Genomic DNA, 23,359 nt, shown 5'->3' with positions numbered 1-23,359 from the left:
TCAATTTCAAATGATTTATTTATCTTAAAACCAAGATGAAATGGGGGTGTTTTCAAAATGGGCACAATGATAGAAAATAAAGCCAGAGCTGACCAGTCTCCCTCCTCTCACTTCCTCAAGTGTGTCTGTGGGCTGAACAGTAGGGTGACAGAAGTGTACACATGTTATGTTATGTGTGGTTGCCAATGGTCAGGCCAACATTAAAACTTTTCACTGAGCAGCCAACAAAGAGCAGCTATAGGAAGTGAGTACTAAGACAAGCCAAGTATCTTCCTGTATTTCAAACAGTGTCTACTGTATTTGAATTTGGATTTAGGACGGTCCTAAGGGTGAGGGCTTTTCTAAGCTGGACTGAATATTGCACTCCCCAGAGATGAAGAAAACAAGACAAAATAACATGGCTCCATGAAAGGAAAAAGGAGAGAAAAAAAGAAGTTTCATGACCCCAGCCACACTCCTGACAAGACACTAATTATAGTGAATAAATACAGCTGATATATTTAAAACATAAGCTAACCCTAAATTAAAAGTGATTTGAAGGGGGCATTTGCTGCAATGGATAGGAACTTCTTTAAAAAGTTTGTTGTGTGCAAATATATCATATGCCTACTTTAGAATTTATTCAGTAAAAAAAGAAAGGAAAAAAAAAGAAAAATACCGTAAATAAACATGCCCAATAGCAAAATTCATAATACAAATCAACAATGACAGCCTTTTACAACTGTAAATCTTTTCATCAAATTATTCATTCTAAAATAATGTCAAATAAAAAGTCATCCCGTGATTGGATATTTGGGAACTGGGGGGAAACTCGTGTATATTCTTGCCCATGACAACTACACGTTGTGGGCTTGTCTGTGTGCTTTGACCCTTCTCATGGATACTGCTGGTGAATTCAAAAGATCAGCTTTTTATTCATTCCATCACTGTGATTGATTAACCATGATTCATTTGATAAAATCACCACAATTACAACCCACTGCTTTTTTTCTCCCCTCTACCCTGGTTGAACTTCCCACTATAGGTTTTCTATGACTGACAGAATGGCGCACTACTGGACACAGCAGTTGTGACCGTTGGCATCCTTGAACCGCAGACGCATTTTAGGCCTGTATTTTTCGAGGTAAAGAAGCTGTTTGGAGTTGAAGGCTCCACGTCTCTTCCTGAAAACAAAGTGCCAACATGAGAGTGCAGTAAAAATAAAATACTAAAATAAAACAGTCAATCTAAAATTTAAAGTTACATTAAAAGGTGCTGTAAGTGATCTTCACGTTTTGAAGCTTAAACCTGACTGAGCCATTGAATTTGCCACACCCCCTCATTTCAAAACCCTGCCCTCCAAATATAAAAAGAGCAGCATTATTTGTTCCTGTGTCTGTCAAATTCAACAGTGGCACAACAGCACCCTCAACTGACAAACATTGACTCATAGCCTCAATGATCTGCTTCAAAGACAACGCTATGAGAACAAGCAAAATGATTGACAGGTGAAAAGCGTCAATGTCCACAGACACATTTTTGTTTGGCAAGTCTACAGCTGTCACAGAGACTGGGGAGACATCTCAGGACACTTATTTCATTAATATCCTTAAGGTAGCAGGACATTTTTCCACGTACAGCACCTTTAAACAAATGATAAGTTACTTACTGTCTTATAAACTGCACCGCATCTTCATACTTCATGCCACACTCAATTAAGGCTAAGGCCACCAGCACAGGTGCACTATGAAGATAAGAGAAAAAAGACGAATGACAACAAATAGATTTAAGAAAGAAAAACCTCTCTTCGATTTATTTTCCAAAGACCGACCTCCATTTTCTGGTCTTGAATTTAGCATCAATCAATATCTAAAGGAAAAATGTTAGACTTTAACATCTGCAAGCCCTCATAAAACAACAACAACAGTTGCTGTGTTCTCTGAGAAAACGATGTATTCTGAGCTGGCTGTATGTAAAGAGGTTAAAAGAGCTGAGAAGGCTGGAGTTGAGTTCTCACAAACACAAAATACCCAAACAACCAAAAAAAAAACAAAAAAACTTGAGCAGCATGACCACAGGCACATTTTAAAGGGTGCTGCTGTTTGTCCCCAAATAAACTGCTGTAAACAGAGCTTAGGCAAATAAATGTAACTGCAGAGTACTGCCACACATTGGTTACACCAAACTAACACCAGCAGTTTACAGACGTTTGCATTCTTAAGGTGAGACTGGTTAGTGTTGTGTGTCAGTGTTTATATAGAGGTGAGAAAGGCTGTGTGCTAAATCTGCAAGAGTTAGCAAGTTCATGAGGGAGTTTGAGAACACTGGCAGGTTTCAGATAAACTTATATCAAGGTTTGTATGAATAGAAAGGATCAAGCATGCGGTGTGAATGTGCCAAAGATTGTTACTGTTTGTATTTCTGTCAGCTTTCTAGAAGTAAATTGGAAATGCATTATTTAATCTGGTTTGATAATGTTACATTGCTAATAGGGGCAACAATGCCCACCCACTATTTCAGCTGTCTTGGCTCTGGAGGTATTTTTCCCATTATTTTTTTTCCCACACGGATTTCATAAAGTTCTAAGCCATGCAACAAACCAACCAATTCTGAGATGAATCACAACATTTGATCTTTGAGAAAGACATAATCAAATTAAAAATGGAAATATATAAAACTATTGATGCAAAGTTGTTGATTAGGAGTACAGAATCAATATTTTTAAAGGATATCACAAAATATTCAGAGTTATACATATTAGTCTTGTCAAAATACCATAATCATATCTTTCAATACTATCCTAGCTAAAGAATCACTATACCACACAATGGTGTTAATTCTTAATGCAGTTTGTCATAGCAAAGGTGGTTCTTAGAAACTAGCCATTCCACTTGTTGCTATGCAAGTGGTGAAAATGACTGATGGATGAACTGGGAGAAGGCTTCAATGGACTAACTTGTTACCTAAAACGATCTTAGTTTGATGTAAAATACTTTAAATAAATAAAATACCTTCACTGCATAAAAACTGCCAGTTCAAATGGCAATGGCTTTAAACATTTGTTCCATTATTTCTAGGATTACATGAATGTTGGTAAAGATATTGTAATCGTTTCATGATTACAATTATTATCAGCCCCCCTCTCCTGGTAAAAAGCAGCGTTAGTGCAGATTACACACCAGTTTTAAAATCGCACACCTCAGGGATGCGATCAAAACGATCTAATCATAAGTGTGAAGTTACCGTCACCAAGCATTTGTAATAGGAAAAAATTATTACAAACGAGTGCAAAGTTTGATTTTTCAGAGAAACTGTAAGATGATCTGTAAAACTAGAAATCAATTTTTATAAATCCATATTATCCATTAGGAGACAGGACTGCCAAATTAGCATGCTGGGATTCAGATTCAGAGTGTGTTTGAAGCATGGGGAAACCACTCATTGAAAAATAAACAATACCATGTAAGAGGCAAATTCTAAACAGCATTTTGTGCTCTTAAAAGGGCACAGCGTGAAGGGGATGCCACTTGAAAAGGCAACATTTTTAAATGTTATTGCAGACATAGGTCGGGTTTAAATTAAGATTTTAGCTAAAATAATATTTTCTACCACACAAATCATTTATGGTACTACCGCATTGAGAGTACTACTGCTTAAATACTGTGGCATCACCAGCATTTTGAAGCTTTAGTATCACGATACTACCGTAACACCAGTATATCGTGCATCCCTAATACAAATATATATTTAAGCATGTAGGAAGACGACTCGACTCATTTGTTGGTTGGCTGTTCTTCATCAGGATCACAGGTAGTGTAGTTCTTCACCAGGAATTAAATTTACCACAATTTATTAAAAAGTGAAGTAAAAATATTATGACCTGAAGGCTTCAGCAGAAGCTTATTCCATCGATGCATATGAGTTTTCAACCTCAGAGCTCATGGTAGGTCTGTCTTTAAAGGTTTGTAAGTTATGGTTAATAACAATTGCTATTAACTATTGAAAAAATAATGGGATAATTACTTCTGGAACACCACTGTTGTGCGCTGTCACCTGATGCATCTCTTTTCTTATTTGAAGGGAGAGTTAACACATTTTTTGTTTTCAAACCAATATGAATTAATGTTTTCTGTGGAACAAAAAATTATCTGTTAGGCTGACTGTCTCAATTAACTTTCATTGCATGTTTTTTTTCCATATCATGTAAGTGAATGCTGACTTCTGCCTAACGTCATCTTTTGTGTTCCACTGAAAAAAAAGTCATACAGGTTTGAAACAACATTATTCAGTCTCCAACCTTAAATAAAAATGCTAAAATTACACACTCTTGGTCTACAGTCATGACAAGGCAATGACATACTGAATGTAATTACAGAATTAGTTCTATCAGTATATAAAGACTGACCGGCCTAAGCCCGCAACACAGTGAACAGCGATGCAGCATCCCGGCTCCTCTCGGAACTTAGTTTTCAGTAAGTTGAACCAATCATCTACAATCTGGGTTGGGGGTGGAGCTCCATCATCAAAGGGCCAGTCCTGCAGACATGAAGAAACAAACACACAGCAAATTAGATTTTGTTGAAATGCTTTAATGTCTTGTGTACATTTCAAAGCAGTAGGGCCCAGTAGTGGGAATGTTTGAAAGTGAAACAGCTAAAGAACTTCTTTGAAAGTGAGGCCTAATATGAAACATCTTGCAGATCAGTCTGATGTTAGAGTAAAAGACGAGCAAGTTTTGAGGAGCAATTTTGTGGGACAATATAAAGTTCTCATGAACCGTTTTTGGGCAGCAGGCCACAAAGATCTAGCCTTCTCCCAGCCAAACCACACAACTAGAGAGAGAGGACGGCCAGAAGATGGACGATATGCTAAAACAAAGGAGAGAACAGGCCTGGGAGATTAAGAAATAATGTGCTAAGAGGAGATCAATAAGAAGAGGCAGAAGAGAAGCAGAAGATAGGAGAGTGTTAGTGAGTTATTGAGTTAACCAAAATGATGCACTAAGTCTAATGTCATCCTAAGGGAGTACGGAGGTTTTCCAGCAAATCTATTTGCATCACTATAAATGCAGTTTAGTGCAGAATTAATCATCAGCAGTTTTCTGTAGTTATTTAGTTCTGCTTTCCATTTCCTCTTTGAAATGCCAAAGAGCTGATATTGTGAGAAAATTTGTGTAAGAGAATACTAATAATGAAAACGGACTGGTTGGCAGCTCTGTGTCTGTGCAGCTGTCTAGGCTGCAACACTCCTGCTGACCTGTAGACTGCTTCAGCTCACAGCCGGCTCGAACAGGTTCTCGCTCTCTCTCTCTCTCTCTCTCTCACACACAATCCCTCCTCATTCCATGTTTCTTCATTCTGGCTTTGCCTGTTTTAAGCAACGTCTTTCAATCCCAAGTGTTCCACTTCAAAAGAAAAATGTTGATTGTTTTTGTCCTTTGATGATGTGCAGCATTGCGCTGACCAGCAAGGATGTAAATCTTTTCTCAAGTATTAAGTTATAGCTACAGTGAGATGGATATCATCGGCCATTTATCACACACTGTACGTATGGATCTGTAGAGTTTAACTGCTCTGAACTTTCTCTTTAAGGAAGGGATATTGTTCTCTCTTCTAACAACTTTCCTTCCCTTATAATTTCCCCCAAATCCTCTGAAGGTCATGGAACATTTTCAAATGCAGTACATAAAGGTAAGAAATTCAGGGGCTGAAATTTCCTCTTCTACGCAAGAGAAAGAGTTGTTGGCTTATCTTAATCCCCAGACCTTTCATACATAAAAACAGTGCAGATGGGAGTCAGAGATTCTGACTTTTACAACATTTGTAGCTGTCTAAATTTCGGTTTACCAACTCTGCACACCGAGTACAGCATACAAGTGGTCAGAGAGGGTAAATAAACAGTGAGAACTTTATAGGCTTTTCCAACATGGTCTGGACTAGATAATATCAAGTGTAAATAAAATAAAGAGTATTTGAGCATATTGAGTAAGACTTTTTTTAAAGGCAAATGTTATTTTTGTGGCATGCATTTATCAACTTATATTATTATATTACATTTAAAAACATATTTTAAGTGTACTATTCTTGTGGAGTCTTTTTTTTTTTAATGCACCAAAGCATTTTAGAAAATTTTTATTTTCTTAGTATGCATAGCATTAAATGTAACTATTGGCTAAAGCATTTCTAGTGTCAGAAATTAACTTCTATTAACACCTTATCCTAACATGACAATAAGATTCCAGCAACACAGGACATTCTCAAATTAGGCCCCGTTACCTTACTCTCCCCCCTCCCCACTGGCCTGCAATTACATTGCACTTAACGTTCCGGGCCTAAGCATGCTTGCATCATAACAATGTGACTTTGTTTTGAAGAAAACAATGGAGTCCATCATTGTAACGTCACTTACTTTGTGGCTTATTCTGAGACTTTTGGGGCACGGTGACACATGGCCTTCTCTCACATGCCTAATTTCTGACTGCATCGTACCTCTGGAATTTATCCTTTTTGTTCTACGAGCTGCCAGATTTACAGAGTGCATTCTGTAACTTCAGATAATGAACCCGCAGTTTTTTCAGCTTGTCTCGTCAGCTGTTCTTTGGTATCCACGAGCACGAAGATAGTTGCAAATTTGACCAAATATATTCGTGTGTTGTATCCAGTTGTTCCTGTATACACTCGTCTGCCCAAATTTCAAGTCAACACTGCACCTATGCCATAGACCAAAGTGATCCCTTTGCCCAGTCGCATCATTTACACTGCTGTTTAAATATATATGTGTGTGTGTGTGTGTGTGTGTGTGTGTGTGTGTGTGTGTGTGTGTGTGTGTGTATATATGCATGTATGCGTATATATAATATTATATATACTTGATATATAAATTAATTACATTTGGACAACATATCGGCAAGTGCCCCAGATAATGCTTTTCTCCCAGTAAAGGACATGAGAGATATTCAATTAGACATCATAAAGCAAGTTCATGTGTTACTAATAGCCAAACATTGTGGCCATTTTACAAATTTAACAAATGTATTAACAAATTCTTTGGAGTATATAAAGTAACAATACAGTGAGAAAAATCAGTTCTGTACCAACACCATACACTGCAACAGTTAGGATACTTTACTCCTGGTTTGGCAGCGCGATTAGAGCTTGCTGCCTGTCGCCCTTCAGAGAACCGCGTCTGTCAAACACAGTGGCGTTCCACCTTCTGCTGCTCTTATCATGGATGCGATTGGCCGAACAAAATGTTTGTTCACCTAACACTAAAATTGACCAAACTTCATGAATGTATATAAAATAAAAATACTTAGGTGTATAGGCTACTTCACCCCTTGGTATTTATTTTTATTTTTTTAATACTGGTTCTCGGTACCCAACCCTAGATCCACAGTCCTATATGTTTTGCGGAATCATTCTGCATTTCTTGATTATGAAAGTTCATCAATTGCTGTAGAAATCCTGTCCACAGCTGTTACTTTAAAGGGTAACTAAACCCTAAACCAACTTTTTTTAGTTAATGATCTGTAAGAATGGGGCTTTATTAGTACTGGTCATTGATTCAAGTAATTTTTTTGACATTTGTGTATAAAGTGTTTTAATTCTATAATATATGTTGTAAAAACGTCTGAGTGCTGCCCTCTTCAGGTTGAACGGTGGCTACCGCAGTTTAATTTTTCTATTGGCTGTTTGCGGTAGTTCGTGACGCAAGCGGTGAGAGCCCTTGGTACGAGCTACCACGCCCATGGCAGTATAAAAACCATCTCGTTTCGTCAAAACCACTGTAGCGAGTCAGGAGTTGGAATTGCGAGTATTGAAAACGATCAGGATAGAGTATTTTAGCATCTATTTAGCATAGCATTTATATAGTTATTTAGATTATTTCGTGTAGCCTAGGTAGTTAATTAGCATATTTGTTAGTGTAGTATTGTTAGAAGCATAGTTAGTTAGTAGCATAGTATTGCGTCAGTTAGGATAGCTTCAAGTTAGCGTAGATTATATGTATTTAGTACAGTGGTCAGGATGGTACGTAGGTGTAGTGTTGCTGGTTGCAACAGCACTGCTGGACTGTATAGCTTTCCAGCAGACTTGGAAATTAGGCACCAGTGGTTGCATGTCCTTGGCCTGGAAGACCGCGAGTTCCCGCCTAGAGCTGGAGGAGTGAGCAAACTGCATTTTACGCGGGATTGCTTCTCCAACGCAATGGAGGTGGAAATGGGCTTCTCCAAACTGCTCCTCCTGCATGGACTCCACCACCGCAGCGGCATCTTGAGGTGAGTGATCATATATATTTGAATCACAATTTATGGTTAGGCTAAAGTTAATCCTCTGGAGTCGACAAACGCACCGGCGCATTTTGCTGGATTTTTTCACATAGCGGCAAAATATGAATATGCCTAAAGAGCGTGTGCTATTGACATCAACTCGATAAAACTCATCAGATTCATGTACATGTCGTCTTGCGACCTTGTGAGGAATAATAATAACATAATAGTAATACAATTCACCCTCCTCCACTTCAGGTGAAGGTGGGGGAGAAAAGTCCTCGACTTCAAAAGACCGCTCCGTGGCAAAGCTACTTGCGTCACTCCAGTCACTCTCCATTTTAAAGTCTGACAGCAGCTGTCAATTAATCCATCACTACGGGTCTCAGGTGCACACCCCCCCCGCTCAGCCCCGCCCTCGGTTCGTCCCCGCTGGGGTCTGCCCACTTTTCCAGCATTTTTCAAATATTGCTAGTGGGTGGAGTCAGACTCTGAGCAGGGGTTTAGTTACCCTTTAAGTACCTAATATACCAGTTATTTTAGCCACAGAGTAAGCTGTGAGAACAGGTCTCTGAGTACAAGAGCACTCACCAGGACCTGAATGCCCTCCTTCTCCACTGGCGCCTTGTCATAGGTGGCTTCACATACTCTAACCAGTGTGTTCACCTCAAACTTCTTTAGTTCCTAAGGAGTAAAAGAGAGTCAAATAAGTAAGAGATATTTGGGTGTCCCCTTTCCAGACAAGCTCATTCACAAAAGGAGGATGTTAATGACTTTCTTACCTCAGTGAACTTGTTGAGAGTGGAGTTGGTGGGGTTGTGTGTGATGAGGAATTTCATGCAGTCATAGGAAATCTCAACAGCGGCAGGGCGGTTCATGTTGGCAAGATGTCTTTAAAACAATTACAATGAAGTACTTATAATTCCTGTTCTTTTTTTTGCTTTGTTAAAAAAATTCTTTGGCTCAGAAGTCAGCAGTATAAAAAAAATAAATAGAGAAAAAAAAATAATTACAAAAAAAATTAAAAATGATGCAATGGTGTATGTCCACTAAACTATTAAAAGTGCTAACAAAAGCCAAAAGGAAGGTGATCTAGTCCACGATGTTCAGGGGATGTATATAAAAAAAAATAAAAATGATTAACCTTGAAAGGATAACTAAAGAAAAAAAGAGAGAGACTATCCTTCAGTCATCCAATTGAGACAATTGAGATTACCCCATTCAGGAGAAGAGTTCTTTTTGGCTACAGAGAGAAAAAAAATCTGTAGGGAGGAAATGAGGCGGGTGTGCTTGAATATGCTGGACTACACGTGGTCCCACGAGGGTATAAGATAAACAGACTGGACCCAGCGTGGTGGCTCTCACGGAGGCTTCTGGGTAGCGTAGTCCCGCAGGTGGCAAAAAATTCACTTGTCCACAAAGGTGAGGTGCTGAGCCTGGCAGAACTCTCCACAGACAGTTGCAAACGCCATATATGTGCGATCCGAATCAGCACAGAAACACTGTAGAAAAAAAAAAAAAAAAAAAAAGATACAGTGAGAGCAGAATTACATGTTTTCAAATGAACAATTAAAATCAGGGTCTCAATCCCTATGCATATCACATTCCAAATACTACTACTCAGCTCCAACTGATGATTCATCCAGGCTGCTGTGACATGTCCTATTGAGAATTTGAAACAGACAGGTGATTATAGCTAGTCTAGGACATCAAGACACCTACAACCTGATGTGGCATAAAGCACATGTCCTGTGTTATGCTAATGTCAGGTTTGCCTCTTAAATGCAGGCTTTCTCTATCAAGAGTAGTGCACAACAGAGACAGACAGAAGGGGAAAGAAAAAAAAGGAACAAAGGGACAATACAGGGAGGTCTTGTTCCCTGAGTTTCTGAAAGGCAGTCACAAGGATTAGAGTCAGGCAAAGCTTCAAACAGCCTTAAATGTTTCACAGTCCCACGCTTCTCTCCTCAACACAACCATCCCCCATGGAAAGATTACTAAAAGGACACCCAAAGTTACCAAGTCATCTTGGATCGCTGCTCTATAATCACATTAAGGAAAAAAAAAACCCAAAAGAAAACAGGACACAATGCAAGTCTTCATGATGCGATACTTGGACATGTTTAAACAGACAGGGTTTAACAAAAAAAAAGAAACATCAGAAGACTTGGACTGTCAACAAGTTGCAATTCTCCAAAGGAAAGAGGCAGTCTCGAACTCAAGATCCAGCAGATGGAGTTGAAAAGATGGCAACAAAGGAAAGAAAGTGGCCTCTTCAAAAGAGAAAAACCAACAAGACTAGGAATGTGATTATCTTATCAAAAGAGGGCCAGAGCTAAAAGCTTTCTAAGGACTAGAACAACACAAGTAGATTTTTTTTTTAAACTTTCTCCTGGGACCAGGTGGGAAAATGATGGTTCACAGGATACTTGAGCTGCACAAGGAAGCACAACTAAATGAAGACATGGGATGAGTGGAGCGAGACAACAATTGTGATGCTGAGGAGCTGCATTGCCTTGTAACAAAAAAGACAGTGGCCCTGTTTACACCAGGTATTAAGATCCATCTTTGAAGATCCGATCATAAACAAGCAACAGAGACTATAGGTAGACCGTGTCAATAGTTGCTTTTTGGAACTATCGTTAGAAGCAAAAATCTATGGCAATAGTTGCCAATATAATATAATTATAATTGCCAATGACATAATTGTAAAATCATTTTCCTATTGTGTTTTGGGCTTTTTTAGATTTAAAAGTCCTGCGTTATTCACCTAATCTAAATTGTTCTGGTTATTTTGGGGTTTTTGGTTGAACACTAAACTACAGCTAGGATTTTACTCATTTAGGACTTGGTCTGTGCCCATCATAGTAATGAAAGAACAAGCTTTTTTTAAATAAATAAATGTCAAAAGATACATTTTAAAAACTACAAACTTAGTTATTATATCGGCAAAATCCACTATCGGTCGAACTCCAACCTAGACAGCGGTTTATACCTTGTTCAAGCATGACTCTCCTGTGACTACTTCTGACTGGATTTCTGATTCCGTGACTACATCAGTACATTTACATTAAAAGTTTGATATTAGTCAGACTAAAACAATTCATATTTAAAAAATGTCATGTAAAACACATTAGTCCGAAATTTCTAACATAAAATGAAAAAAATAGTGAGTTGTGGATTACCACAGTCATAAGACAGAAGATGCCAAATTTACTGTCACTCCCACAGCAGCTGTATTCGTAACCCCATCACAGCTGTGGTAACAAACAAACGTTTACTGCTACATAAGTCAGAAATAGCTTCATCAGAGTTTGTGAAAAAGGTCTACCAGCCTTGATTCTGTGCATGCATGCTCTGAAAGACAAAGGTGACCCACATGTATTTAATACAGATGAAGAATGTGGCTTGACCATGTCAAAACTTGCTGTAGCTTGATTATAACTGCACATGTAAACACAGTGTTTCTGACAACCCCTGCAGAGTTAAGCACCAATGTGTCGGCTGCTGATATTTATCGGCCAATTATTGACTGTTAAACCTTCGGCATATCTGTTAATAGCATGAAAACGCTCATATGAAATTTTTTATTTTATATATAATATCCTTGTTAAAACTCTGTGAATTTAAATGCACAATCCAGAAGTAATAATGGCCAAAAATCTTTTATAGGGTGGGCACTCCTAAGATGTAATATGTAATTTTTATTCTTGTTCTCACATGAGGGTTAGTTCACCCCAAAATATTAATTCATCATTTACTCATGTATTTACTCACATCACACTCATGATATCCCAGGTGTTTATAACTTTCTTAAGCAGAACACATTTGATCAGACATTTGAAGCTCAAAAAAAGAACAGACAGTCAGCGTCATCCATACAACTCCAGTGGTTAAATTAAATGTAATGTTTGAGGAAATGCCATTGCAATAAAAATTATTTATTCCTGTGTCCTAACGCACACGCACCCCGAATAAAAAATAAAATAAATGATTGACCGTTCGTGATAACTTTTGCAGAATGTTCAAAATGGTAATCGTGCACATCCCTTTTTGGGCAGCATAATCCATTACACCACAATAGGATTTTTCCATTATGTGGTTACATTTGCATGGAATTGGCTAACATATGTATAATATGAATTTGCAATGTTCTATCATGTACAGTACACATACATGTGAAATATGAGTTCTGTTGTTTTGAAGAGCAAATTTTTTTCTACAAAAAAAAAAAAGTACAAAATACCCTTTTTTCACATCAATCACAAGCTATGATATTGATTTATTGTTTAGTATATTTATCTATCTATTTTGACTGGCTCTCTTTAGAATTTTAGCCAGTCATATGTTCAACAAATCCAATCTATGTTCAATGGGAAATATTTATTGTTAGAACAACAACCAAAAAGCTTTTGTACCTCTATGTACATTTTAAAATCACAATTCCTGAGAAAAAGAGCGATCTAATGGCAAAATATCGATATCGCATATCTGTTTTTGACTGAATCGTATCGGCCATAAAAAAAAAGATGCATCCCCAATTCATTTAAAGCTGAATTATGTAATTTTTTAATGTTTAAATACTTTCTCCTATCCAGACTTATTTTGTAGAGATAACTAGGCTATAAATGAATTCCTCAAAATGCAAACACTATCTCTTTTGTGCTATAAAATTTGCTGATGGTTTTGAGCGGCCAGTCCAGGCCAACACAGCAACAATGGCTCGGCCAGTGGCATGAGTTTGGGACAGGACAATGTTTGTTTGATCACAGATGGGAGTGTGTTAGAAAAAGCTGTTTGAAAACATTTAGCAGCTGCTATATAGTGGTGCGAGAAACACTTTACTACATGCATCACTTACTACATCAGCAAGTTACTGCATGTTAACAAAAGCGCACAGATCATGGAAACGCTTTCTTTTAATGCATCCTTGTTATTATATGTAATTACACAGAACGGACTGCTATTACTATAGTAAATACAACCCTAAACCAAACCCTTACCCTAAACCTATAGTAAATACATGTTGATAATTAGTAATACATAAAAATAAAGTTTAACCCAAATCATACAAAGTCAGTGCACATAAGCTCAAAAATTTACTTGAATTTTAAATCTCACCATAAACATGAAGTTTCATTCAGAAAGCTCATTCTTTCTTATTTTAGTTGAGTAACTTTTTTAACTCAACTTTGGACAAGCATGGCTTCAGCGACAAAATCATATAAGAAAAGTTTGGGACTAGGTTTACACCTGCATCTAACACCATCTATACTGTACGCTTCTGATCGGATAACCAAAGACAAATATAAATACCAGGTGTAAACCGGGCCAAAGAGAAACTCCTTTAAGATGCATTCACTAAGATTTCCATCCAGTCAGCAGTCAGGGATGCAGCTGTTTGAAATGGAGCTAGTCTGCCAGCCCCATTTTTCTTCCCGTTTCTCTACTTTTACCACAATATCATGCAAATCATAGAACCACATTTGCAAGCCACTCCTGTAATTGCTCCTACCAGAACAGATGAGGAAGAATTGAGCGGCAAGTAACAAAGTGAAAAAAGAAGAGATTGATTAAAATAAATGGTAAATGGACTGGTACCCAAAAAACATTGTCTTTATGGGAAGACTCCAAAGAAAAAATGCTAAGCCCTTCTCATTTAAAGCCGCTGGGTAATCATCACATAGTGGACAATAGCACAGTCTTTATAGTTTAGAGGTCACATGGTAAGCTTTGAACTAGGCAGAGCTGGAACTGTCCGGTAAGAAATTCAGTTTCTCTTTAATACCAGAGGGAGCCAGTGTAAAGCCTCCGCTGTGTCTCACATACACCCTGCTCAGTTCCCCTGCTGGTTATACAAACACACACACATCAGTTGTCCTGTGCATGAGTGAACAGACAACAAAAAGAGGGCTGGAAAAAAGAAGACTTCTTAGAACTGACAGTTTCATGTTGCCATCTCTGTTTTGTGAAATACTGGTGCTTCTAATCTAGAGGAGAGGTCACTGGGTACAGAGCTCTTTCTATCTCTACACTTGCTCTCTTCCATGCCTTCCACAGCTTCCTCTATCTGAAACACTCCTGCCCTAGGTCCTAGGCAGCTGGGAAAGTTTGAAAGGCCATAGGGCTGCTCTTGTCATTATCTATGAAAGCAGCGTACATGGTGATAAGCATCGTATCTGAAAACACAGTAGCCCAAACAGGTGATCGAGCCGGTACGGACTCATGGCTTTTACATAGCATGACTGAGCAAATCCCACACTGTATGGTAGAGCCATGAATCTTGACATTTATCTAAATGCATTGAATCAATTCTAGGGCTTTTTAACACCCGGGATGGTAACTGAATACTGAACAGCAGTGCGAAACATACAGTGCGACCAGTGTAGCCTAATTTCTGAACAAATGACACGTTTGAACAGTTCTTTAGAATCTAAGGCGATAAACATACAGTGTGACCAATGCAGCTTCATTACCGAACAAATAATTCTTGAGTTGGCTCTTTTGAATCTACACCGCAAAACATGCAGAGATTATTAGACTGTAGCTCAGTTAAACAAAACCTGCTGTAGCTCTAATTTATAACTGCCCATGTAAGTGTACTTGATGTGTATTTAGTTACTAAATGATTTAGCCTAGTCATTTAGTTGGAGCTTTGTATTTTTTAATTATAAAAAAATATCTTAAAATGTCTCTTAACACACCATTTGAAAGCCTCTGTTCTATAAAAATCTGACATGATCTCATCATTAGATAACAGACTACTGAGAGCAGTAAACTCCAATAAGAATTGTATTTCTAATTTCCATATATTTTCTCCTCTAAAGTACTAAATTAATCGTTAATGGAACCGGAATCATTAAATTCCTTTTTATGTTTGTTTTAAATGTCCTATTTTACATGTCTGCATTTTACAGTTACAGGAAAAGTGTGACTAATGTTGATGTAAATGATAGAGTTATAGGGCAAAAGTTTAACAAGTGTGTGTAAATACAGGTCTAACTATACCCAACAAATTGTGGCTTTTGAAAAAAAAAAAGGGTTAGAGACAGATCACAAAGACTCTAAGAGCAGCTGCTAGCATCAGAGAACATACTGACCCAGCCAAGATCTTCTGAATGCTCCTCAGCTAGTGAAACAGATTACAGGGCTTTTGAATGGCTAATATGCCAACAGCAAACCCCTGATCCCTCTCTGATCTCTCCGATTTGAGGAACAAATCCTGTTGAGACACTGGGACTTGTGTCTTTATGCATCAGGATAAACCCAGTCAGAAACCTGCAGTAGATACGGGCCAAAGGGTCGGAGTATGGATTCACACTGCATAGCATGCAAGAACACCAAGAACTAGGTCAACATTAAAGCATCATACAGACTGAGAAATGAATGCTTTTTGACAGAAAGTTGACAATATTGTCACACAGGGCTGGGCATTTTTTCTGATTAATTAGAATTTGCGTTTTGACAGGATACTATTTTATGTAAATCGAGATTTTGCCAAAAATATTGCTAATGCTATAGTCAGATAAGTTGTAAATCCACCAAAGGCTGAATTCAAGAGAAAAATAATTCTTGTTTTAATGCCGCTCCCGATCTGATCAGCTGCACGTGTGGCGCGCTCCAAATGAACGTGACAATAACACGGAGACTGATATAAAAGACAGTGGTAATAATCTCAGTACAATTGTACACAGTGTGACTGTAGCTCAGCTTAGTCCATCATGCAGGTATACACCGCCTTAAGACCATAACTGGCCTCAGTGTGCACATTGATGAACGGTTTTTTTTTTTTGGTGAAAAGAAAGGTGTTAGTTAGGTGACAGTAATTGTGCTTCATTTCAAATCACAGAGAGGCATATATATATATTATATCTCAGAACCAAACATCCGATGCTCCTGTCATGATGATTCTGATAGATTGCTAATTATTGCTTTGTTCAATTGTTTGTGATGGGTTTCAAGTGTACTGCATCTATAGCCAACATTTGGCCAGGTGATAATCGACAAACTTTGCTAGTTGAATTGTGATAAATTATTTCATATTGACATATTTGGATAAAATGAATGTGTGAATGCACAATTAATCTAAGTAAAATTGTGATATGCCCAAGTATTATGATTAAACCACAAAAGGCTGAGATGTAAAGAAGTAAATAAAAATGCAGTCTTCATGTGATGCGTGCTGCAAGATGAATGTGTTAAGCCAGCTGTTCATTTACTGATACCTCGTCATAATCATAAAGCGCAGTAGATGGCAAAAGATGCAATACATGACAAACAACAAAGCACTCATTTACTGTAAAGCGCTCAGCAGATGCAGACTTTCTATTTACATTACATTGCATTAAATGCTTAAGTACACAGTAGTTAAAGACACCTAATATACTGTGTGACCGTATTAGTACTAATATATCAACAGTAATTACACATATATATATATATATATATATATTAGTGATGCACCGAAATGAAAATTCTGGGCCGAAACCGAAAATTCAGGATGCACTTGGCCGAAAACTTTAAGAGTTTTTTATTTTTATAATTGTATTAATATTATACTTTTTAATTAATTTCATGAATTTAATTAATCTGAATTGAAAACTACAAAACCAGAAAAAGATCACACTTATTGAAAGTAACGCAAAAAAATTGGACAGAAAATATATTAAAACATTATTAAATATATTATTCAGTTCTTTAACATTCAAATTTAACGTATTTGTTTTTACCAATTATCCAAATAAATGTAACGTTCAAGAAAACTATAATGATATGCAAAACAGCAGTCAAGTAATGAACTCAGCAGCTCTAGTACAGCATCTTGCAAATTCAAAAAGTTTAAATATGCTACACAGTAATTTTTATGAAAACAACAGGCCAAACACAGAATGGCAGAGGGCCTCTATTCTGTTTATGTAAACGGATTTCCACTTTAATATAAAATTATTGTGCAAAACAACAGTGCAAACAGCAATAATAAAACTAAAACCAACTTCAAACGACAGATGTAGACTCAAGTGAAGAACAAAGTTTTGCAGGGCTAAATTTAAGTAAAACTGGCAGGTTTCTCTTCAAGAACAAAAGTTGCTAAGCTTTCTGGCAGGCGAGACTGTTCCTCTTCTCATCAAGAACATGAGATGCTGCACTGACTAGTCTCTCTATCTCTGTAATGGTGCTTGGGGCAGATAAATATCTGCGTGCAGTCCGCGATCTTTGTTCATGTACCAGTAGTCAAGAGGATTGTCGCATTTGTGTGATATGAGTGTGGAGCGATCGTCTGTGTTCCACAACTGCTTTAGGGTCCTTGGATAACATATAACATGCGAGTAAGGGCAGCCGGTGGAGTTTCTGGGGCCCCCCCTAGGGAGTTGGTGCATTGGTGCCCTACGCAGACTGTGTAGTATGCGTATAGGGAGCGGCGGTACTGCTTTGAAGTATTTCCACACCGCTGACATCGGCCTTTGCTTGGTAGCGCCGTGATAATGGCTAGATTGATAGAGAGTGAAACCTGAGCAATGAGGGGCGTGGAGGCATACATTTCGGCTAAAATTTTCTGCCTTTTTTCTCTTTCGGCCAAAACAACAAAAAATCATTTTCAGCTGCAAATTTTCGGTGACTGAAATTTTCGTGCACCCCTAATAAATAAATAAATAAAATATATATATATATATATAAAGCAATATCCCACAAGCTAGTGTGCTGTTGTACAGAATAAATATGTTCATCAATGATTTTAATAATACTCTGATTTCATCGTTCAGCACTGTATTTAAACAAACAAAATAAAAACTCCAATGCTGTGTTTTGGAATGTGCTCTGAGGACCTGCATGCACTTCAGTTGATAAGGATTTAGGAAAAGATTTTACTGATATAAGCCTCTGACAACTGAATTACCATTCACATGCAATGAAAGTGAATGGTGACTTCTGCCAAACATCTTTTTTGGGGTTCCACGGAAGAAAAAATGTCATACAGGTTTTAAACCGCAAAAGGTTGAGTAAATGAAAGCAATTTTCATTTTGTGGCGAACTCTCTCTCTTTTCATAATTGGCACACGCTTATGTACTCCACCCTGCTGTGAGCAAACATCCACTCATGCATTGACAATTTACAGAAATACTCCCCTGACAGCTCTGACACATACCGTTTCCAAATATGAGAGTAAAGGAAAGACATTCTTCAGGTCAAGGGAGATAGCTTAGCAATCAATTGCCTTAGCCAATTACTACTGCGCATGCAGCTCATCTGTAGCTTTGTCTGAGAATGTGCAAGTATTGCTGCTCTTTACCACAAATGAACATAGGCTTCCCTTGTCAGCTCACTCTCACTAGAAATTTCACATCCTCAAACATACACTGCTGTATGAAGATATGCAGAAGACACTTGCACAAGGGAGCAAAATGTAGGAATACACATGCTCAGGTCTGCCTGACCTGTTGCTATGACCATGTACAACAGCTGCAGGTTACATTGCACTGCCTTTGTTGAAGGCCATGTGGTAAAGGTACAGCAGCAAAAAAAGCAAATGACAGGAATGGTGTAACCAGATAAGAAAGGGTATGTTCCAGAAGGTGAAGTCACACAGGTTTCCATAGGCCATGCCACAAGCAATCATATCACAACCTGACAACAGCTGCCAAAATGCTGTACTTAAAAAAAGGCATGTAGAGTAAGTGAAAAAGCAAGTGGGATCAAGTTAGGCCACCACAAAACACGCCTGAGAAAGGAGGTAAACATTTCCTTTGCCAATTATCAAAATACTGCTTTTGCATTAAAGAGCTGAAATAATCTGAATTGAAAATGACACAGCTTTGTTTACTGCATTGATCCAGTGCATTACAGATGAAAAAGCAGGTCTGCTGACATTCATGATATCCAAGAATGAAGTTCGGTTGCCCAGGTGTATCAGTATTGCATCCATTAAGTGGTAGGTCACAAGAGATGTACGTTTTAAAGGCAGAAATGGAAATTGCATTCAGCTATGATAACATACAGCCAAAGAAATAGGTTAAAAGATTATTCATTTTCAATAAACAATAAACCACTCCTCAGGTAAATTTCTAACTGAGCACTGAAAAACTATTGATTTTACAACTAACATCACTAAAAAGTAATGTTGCACATGTCATCCAAAATTAACAGGAAAACTGGACACAGAGGATGAACTTTGCTCCTTATAAATGCCAGAGCAGAGGCACCCAAGAGTAAGATTCTTGGTAATATTAAACATTAAAGAGGCTACCAGTGCCATTCTAAGAAAAGCAGAGGAAATGCAGTATGGGTACTGATTTGAGACAGAATGACACAGTGAAAGAATGTATGCCCCACCTCACCAGTTGCTTCATTTGGCTGCTAAGAGGAAAAAGCATGCCAGCTCTATTAAAATGTCTGCACCACACCAAGGCGAATGTAACAAAGAACATAAAATAATTAGAGATGCACCGTTGCAATTTTCTTGGCCGATTTCGATTTCCGATTTTTTGCAAGTGTGACCTGCCAATACCGATTTTTTCCAATTCCGATTTTCTTTCTAAGGACTATTATTGACCACATATACAAACAAAATCTAACTTTCTTCAATGCTAAATTTTATTTTCATAATAAAATAAATTATTAAAAATTACAATTTCCCCCAAACTGCACTAAGTTACAGGATCTTCTCTCACTTAAACAACTCTCAAAATAAAGTGCTCTGTGACTAGAAAGAGGTAGAAATAACGATTAACTGCAAATGAGTTGCTTTATATAACAGATGTCATTTTCCACCATTTTTACAAATTGACCTTTTTCTCTTTATTACTCGTCTAACAAAACAATTCCAAAGATCTGAAAAACTGAAGTGTCCAATACGCTCAACTTACGTTAGATGTACAAATATCAGTTGTAAAACTGAGCACTGCTTCAGCAACGGCATGCATACCTGTCAACACTCCCGTTTTGTTATTTCTCCCAAAAAAACTCCCGTAATTTGTATGGCCCAAACCACGTTATGTGAATAATCAAATCAATATATTATTCCAAGGTGGTCCAGTTGCCAGATCTTGAATGAAACGCATCCTACTCACACAATCGACACATCATACACATTACAAATCATTTATGACCACAATCTGGCAACCTACAACCCATTTGCACTGTTGATATCTGCGCAGGCAGTAGACGCGGGATGTTAAATCAAGCATCACTGGTAGAGGGGAGGAGAAGACTCAGATGGTGCTCCGGTGAAAAAAACAAAATATACATTTAACAACAGCTGGATGGAAGAATTGAATTTCATATCCCAAAGCCATATCGACAATGCCCACGGCTTTTGCAATGTGTGTCACACTGATTTTAATATCGGACACGGTGGGAAAAATTACGTTAAATCACAACGGCACATTTTCTATAGTATTTAGCCTGCCTCTGCCATCCAGCACCCCACTTCCCCTCTCCCGGATTTGCGTACCCAAACGTTGACAGATAACAGGCTGCGTGTGTTACATGACACGAGATTAAACAACTCGGGCAACGCAACGTCGAAAAGTAACTCCTACTCTGTATCGAGGAAATTTATCAGATTTCTGATCCCTCTGTCCTCAACTATGGAGAACAGCTGGTCATCCACGGCCATGAATTCCATAATTTTCCTCGTAATTGCTTTGGTCTTTTCGCTGCTCATTCCAAGGAATGATAGGAGAGGTTGCTGACTTGTGGCTGGCTCTGAGCTCTGACTAGCTTCAGCCGCTTTCACTTTTTAGCTTCTTTTTTAAAATGGGCATTTTCAGCTGGGTGATGGTGTTATAAATGTCTAATTAGGTTCCGAAAGTTATTGTGGTGGTTCCCCCATGGGTTTCTTTGGCCTTACAATTATTACACATTTCGAACTTTATGTAATCTTCACTCACAGTGAAGATCTTCCACGCCAATGACATGTTTACATGCAGCTGTGATGGTATTGCCTGCGCCGCTGGCAACAAAACGGACCGGCTTGGAATCGGTAAGATGTGAGGCTGGCTGACCGGCCGGTTACCGGTCCGGGCAGAGCATGCGGAAAATCGGTGCATCTCTAAAAATAATCAATGGACCAAAGGGTATTCAAGTCTAAGCAGCTATTTAGCTGTTTTAATAGCACTACCAATTTAGTATGTGGCACACTTTATCTCATAAAAGCCAGAAATAAAAATCTCTCTCAGTGGCCTAAAAATACACCTGAGGTATACGCTGAATGCCACACACATTCTTGAGGCCTGTCTGTCTGCATTCTTCAACAGTCTCTTAGCAGAGCACTGGGGAAGAGCTTTCTGCTTCATATATTCATTTCCTATGGATAAAAGCTTAGTACTCATGTTCCAAATGATAATGTGCCAGTGGTGATGTCCAGACAGCCCACAGTAACAAAAAGGCACCTCCTTTCACATGGAAATGTCCTTTACCTAATCAACCATGTTCAAAGGCTGTGGCTAGATGCCTATGAAAACTTTTCTTAAACACAGGTAGGGAAAGGGTTTAGTTCAAGAAGAGTTCAAGATAGGTTAAGGGTCTGTCAAAATTCACCTGGTCTGAAATGAAGAAATTCATTTGCATATCTGCCAATTAGCCTACAGAGGAAACTATAAACTAGTGATGTCAAGTACAGGTACTTTGGTACTAAGTCAGCACTAAAATAAAATGTCAAAATGCCAATGTTTCAGCAGTACCAGTAGTACTGAGCACAAACTCACATGCCAACAAATATAGCTGGTTATTTGTTTGTTATTGACATTTTAATCTGCTTGTCCGGTCAGGCAATTAAAATTCTCATTCACTTGACCCCTTCAAAAATTCACATGTCCTGGACAAGCGTGGTGGGCCACCAGTCTAGGAAATTAATGGGAAACACTGGTGTAGCTGAAGTTAATCTGGAACGTATATATAAAATTCTGTCAGCGCATGTTAGCGATGCTCACAAACTGAATTCAGAGATCAACTGTTCTGTATTACAGTGTTTCCCACAGGATTTTTTGAGACTATGGTGGGTGGACCTCTGACCCTCTAGGAGGGTCCGGTGGCATTCTCCCCAGTATGAAAATTTTGTACATTATAAAGTTAAATGCTTCAATCTGGTGCAATTTGAGAGTAAAATTAAGAGACTAGTGTTGTGCTCTTGTAACAGTTTTGTGCTTTTAAAGCTGCAGTAGGCAACTTTGAAATAAATTTAATTGTGAGAAACCATGCCCCCAATTCTTTCCATACACATGATGCTCTTTACCCCCAGCCAGGTTTACTTGACAGCTGTTCCAAACAGAGCCAAGGCCTGCCGTGTCTGAGGTGTTAACTAATTTCTCACATTTAACTTCGACACATGTTTCTATAGAAAACAATTTTTTCAATGAAGAAATACTACTTACTCTAGCTTTAACAATTTCGTGCTCTAACCATTCTAAAAAGCAGGGTACAAACTAGTAATGTCAGTTTCTGCTTTTAATCTTTTAACATTACTTCAGATTGCCTAGATTAACCTAGTAACACTAACTTTACGTTAATCATCACGATTGTAACTTTTTTTTGTTTTTGATTCATTTGTAGCTATTATATTGTATTATATTATGCAATAGTAAAATATTTCTGCCTTAAATTCTTCACTTTCACACATTATTTTAAGGCTTTCTGATTAACTCACAAGCCCATATTTCTCATGAAGACTTCAAGATTCTGTTTCTTGGACGTTATCATCTCCTCTGTCTCACTGCCTGTTATTAACACAGTGTTATAAACCCACAATGACCATGGATATTTGACATTACATGGCTGTTAAGTGAAACTGGAGTGCTTTGAGTTCACAAAATTAATAAGTTTATACCTTGTTTATGCACATCATAGCGCTTGGAGAAGTGGTTCATCTTCACATGACGTCTGCGGTGCGGTTCCCTGCGCGCATGGGACATCATGCAGGAAAAGACGAGGATGAATCCAGCTTCTTAACTGCTTTTTATTTGTAAAAGGGACTTGGTGCTTTGAAACTACACAACTGTATCACTGGCGAGTAAAATGTTAATATTTACTTGTTACCAGTGGCTAATAACAGACATTTTTTGGTTGCATAATGCAAAATTGCGAGTGTGAGCGCACGCGTGAGTTCACATCAGTGGGGG

General features: G+C 38.1%; 1 protein-coding gene across 1 annotated transcript in view; it reads right to left on the bottom strand.

The window, feature by feature from the left end:
- LOC127650823 (protein tyrosine phosphatase type IVA 2) overlaps positions 1-23,359 on the bottom strand; it is a 31,653-nt gene continuing 8,294 nt past the window's right edge. Inside the window, exons 2-7 of the mRNA XM_052136467.1 lie at positions 9,462-9,747; positions 9,028-9,136; positions 8,837-8,929; positions 4,385-4,515; positions 1,649-1,723; positions 1-1,163 (exon numbers count right to left, since the gene is read on the bottom strand). Of these exons, the coding sequence (XP_051992427.1) occupies positions 1,052-1,163; positions 1,649-1,723; positions 4,385-4,515; positions 8,837-8,929; positions 9,028-9,136; positions 9,462-9,466 (525 nt within the window). The 5' untranslated portion in view covers positions 9,467-9,747 and the 3' untranslated portion in view covers positions 1-1,051. The remainder of the gene's footprint in view (positions 1,164-1,648; positions 1,724-4,384; positions 4,516-8,836; positions 8,930-9,027; positions 9,137-9,461; positions 9,748-23,359) is intronic.

The sequence above is a fragment of the Xyrauchen texanus genome, chromosome 10, assembly GCF_025860055.1.
Source record: "Xyrauchen texanus isolate HMW12.3.18 chromosome 10, RBS_HiC_50CHRs, whole genome shotgun sequence".
Classification (NCBI taxonomy): Eukaryota; Metazoa; Chordata; class Actinopteri; order Cypriniformes; family Catostomidae; genus Xyrauchen; species Xyrauchen texanus.
The sequence above is the reverse complement of the archived record's forward strand: the minus strand, read 5'-3'. Positions and strand labels throughout refer to the sequence as shown.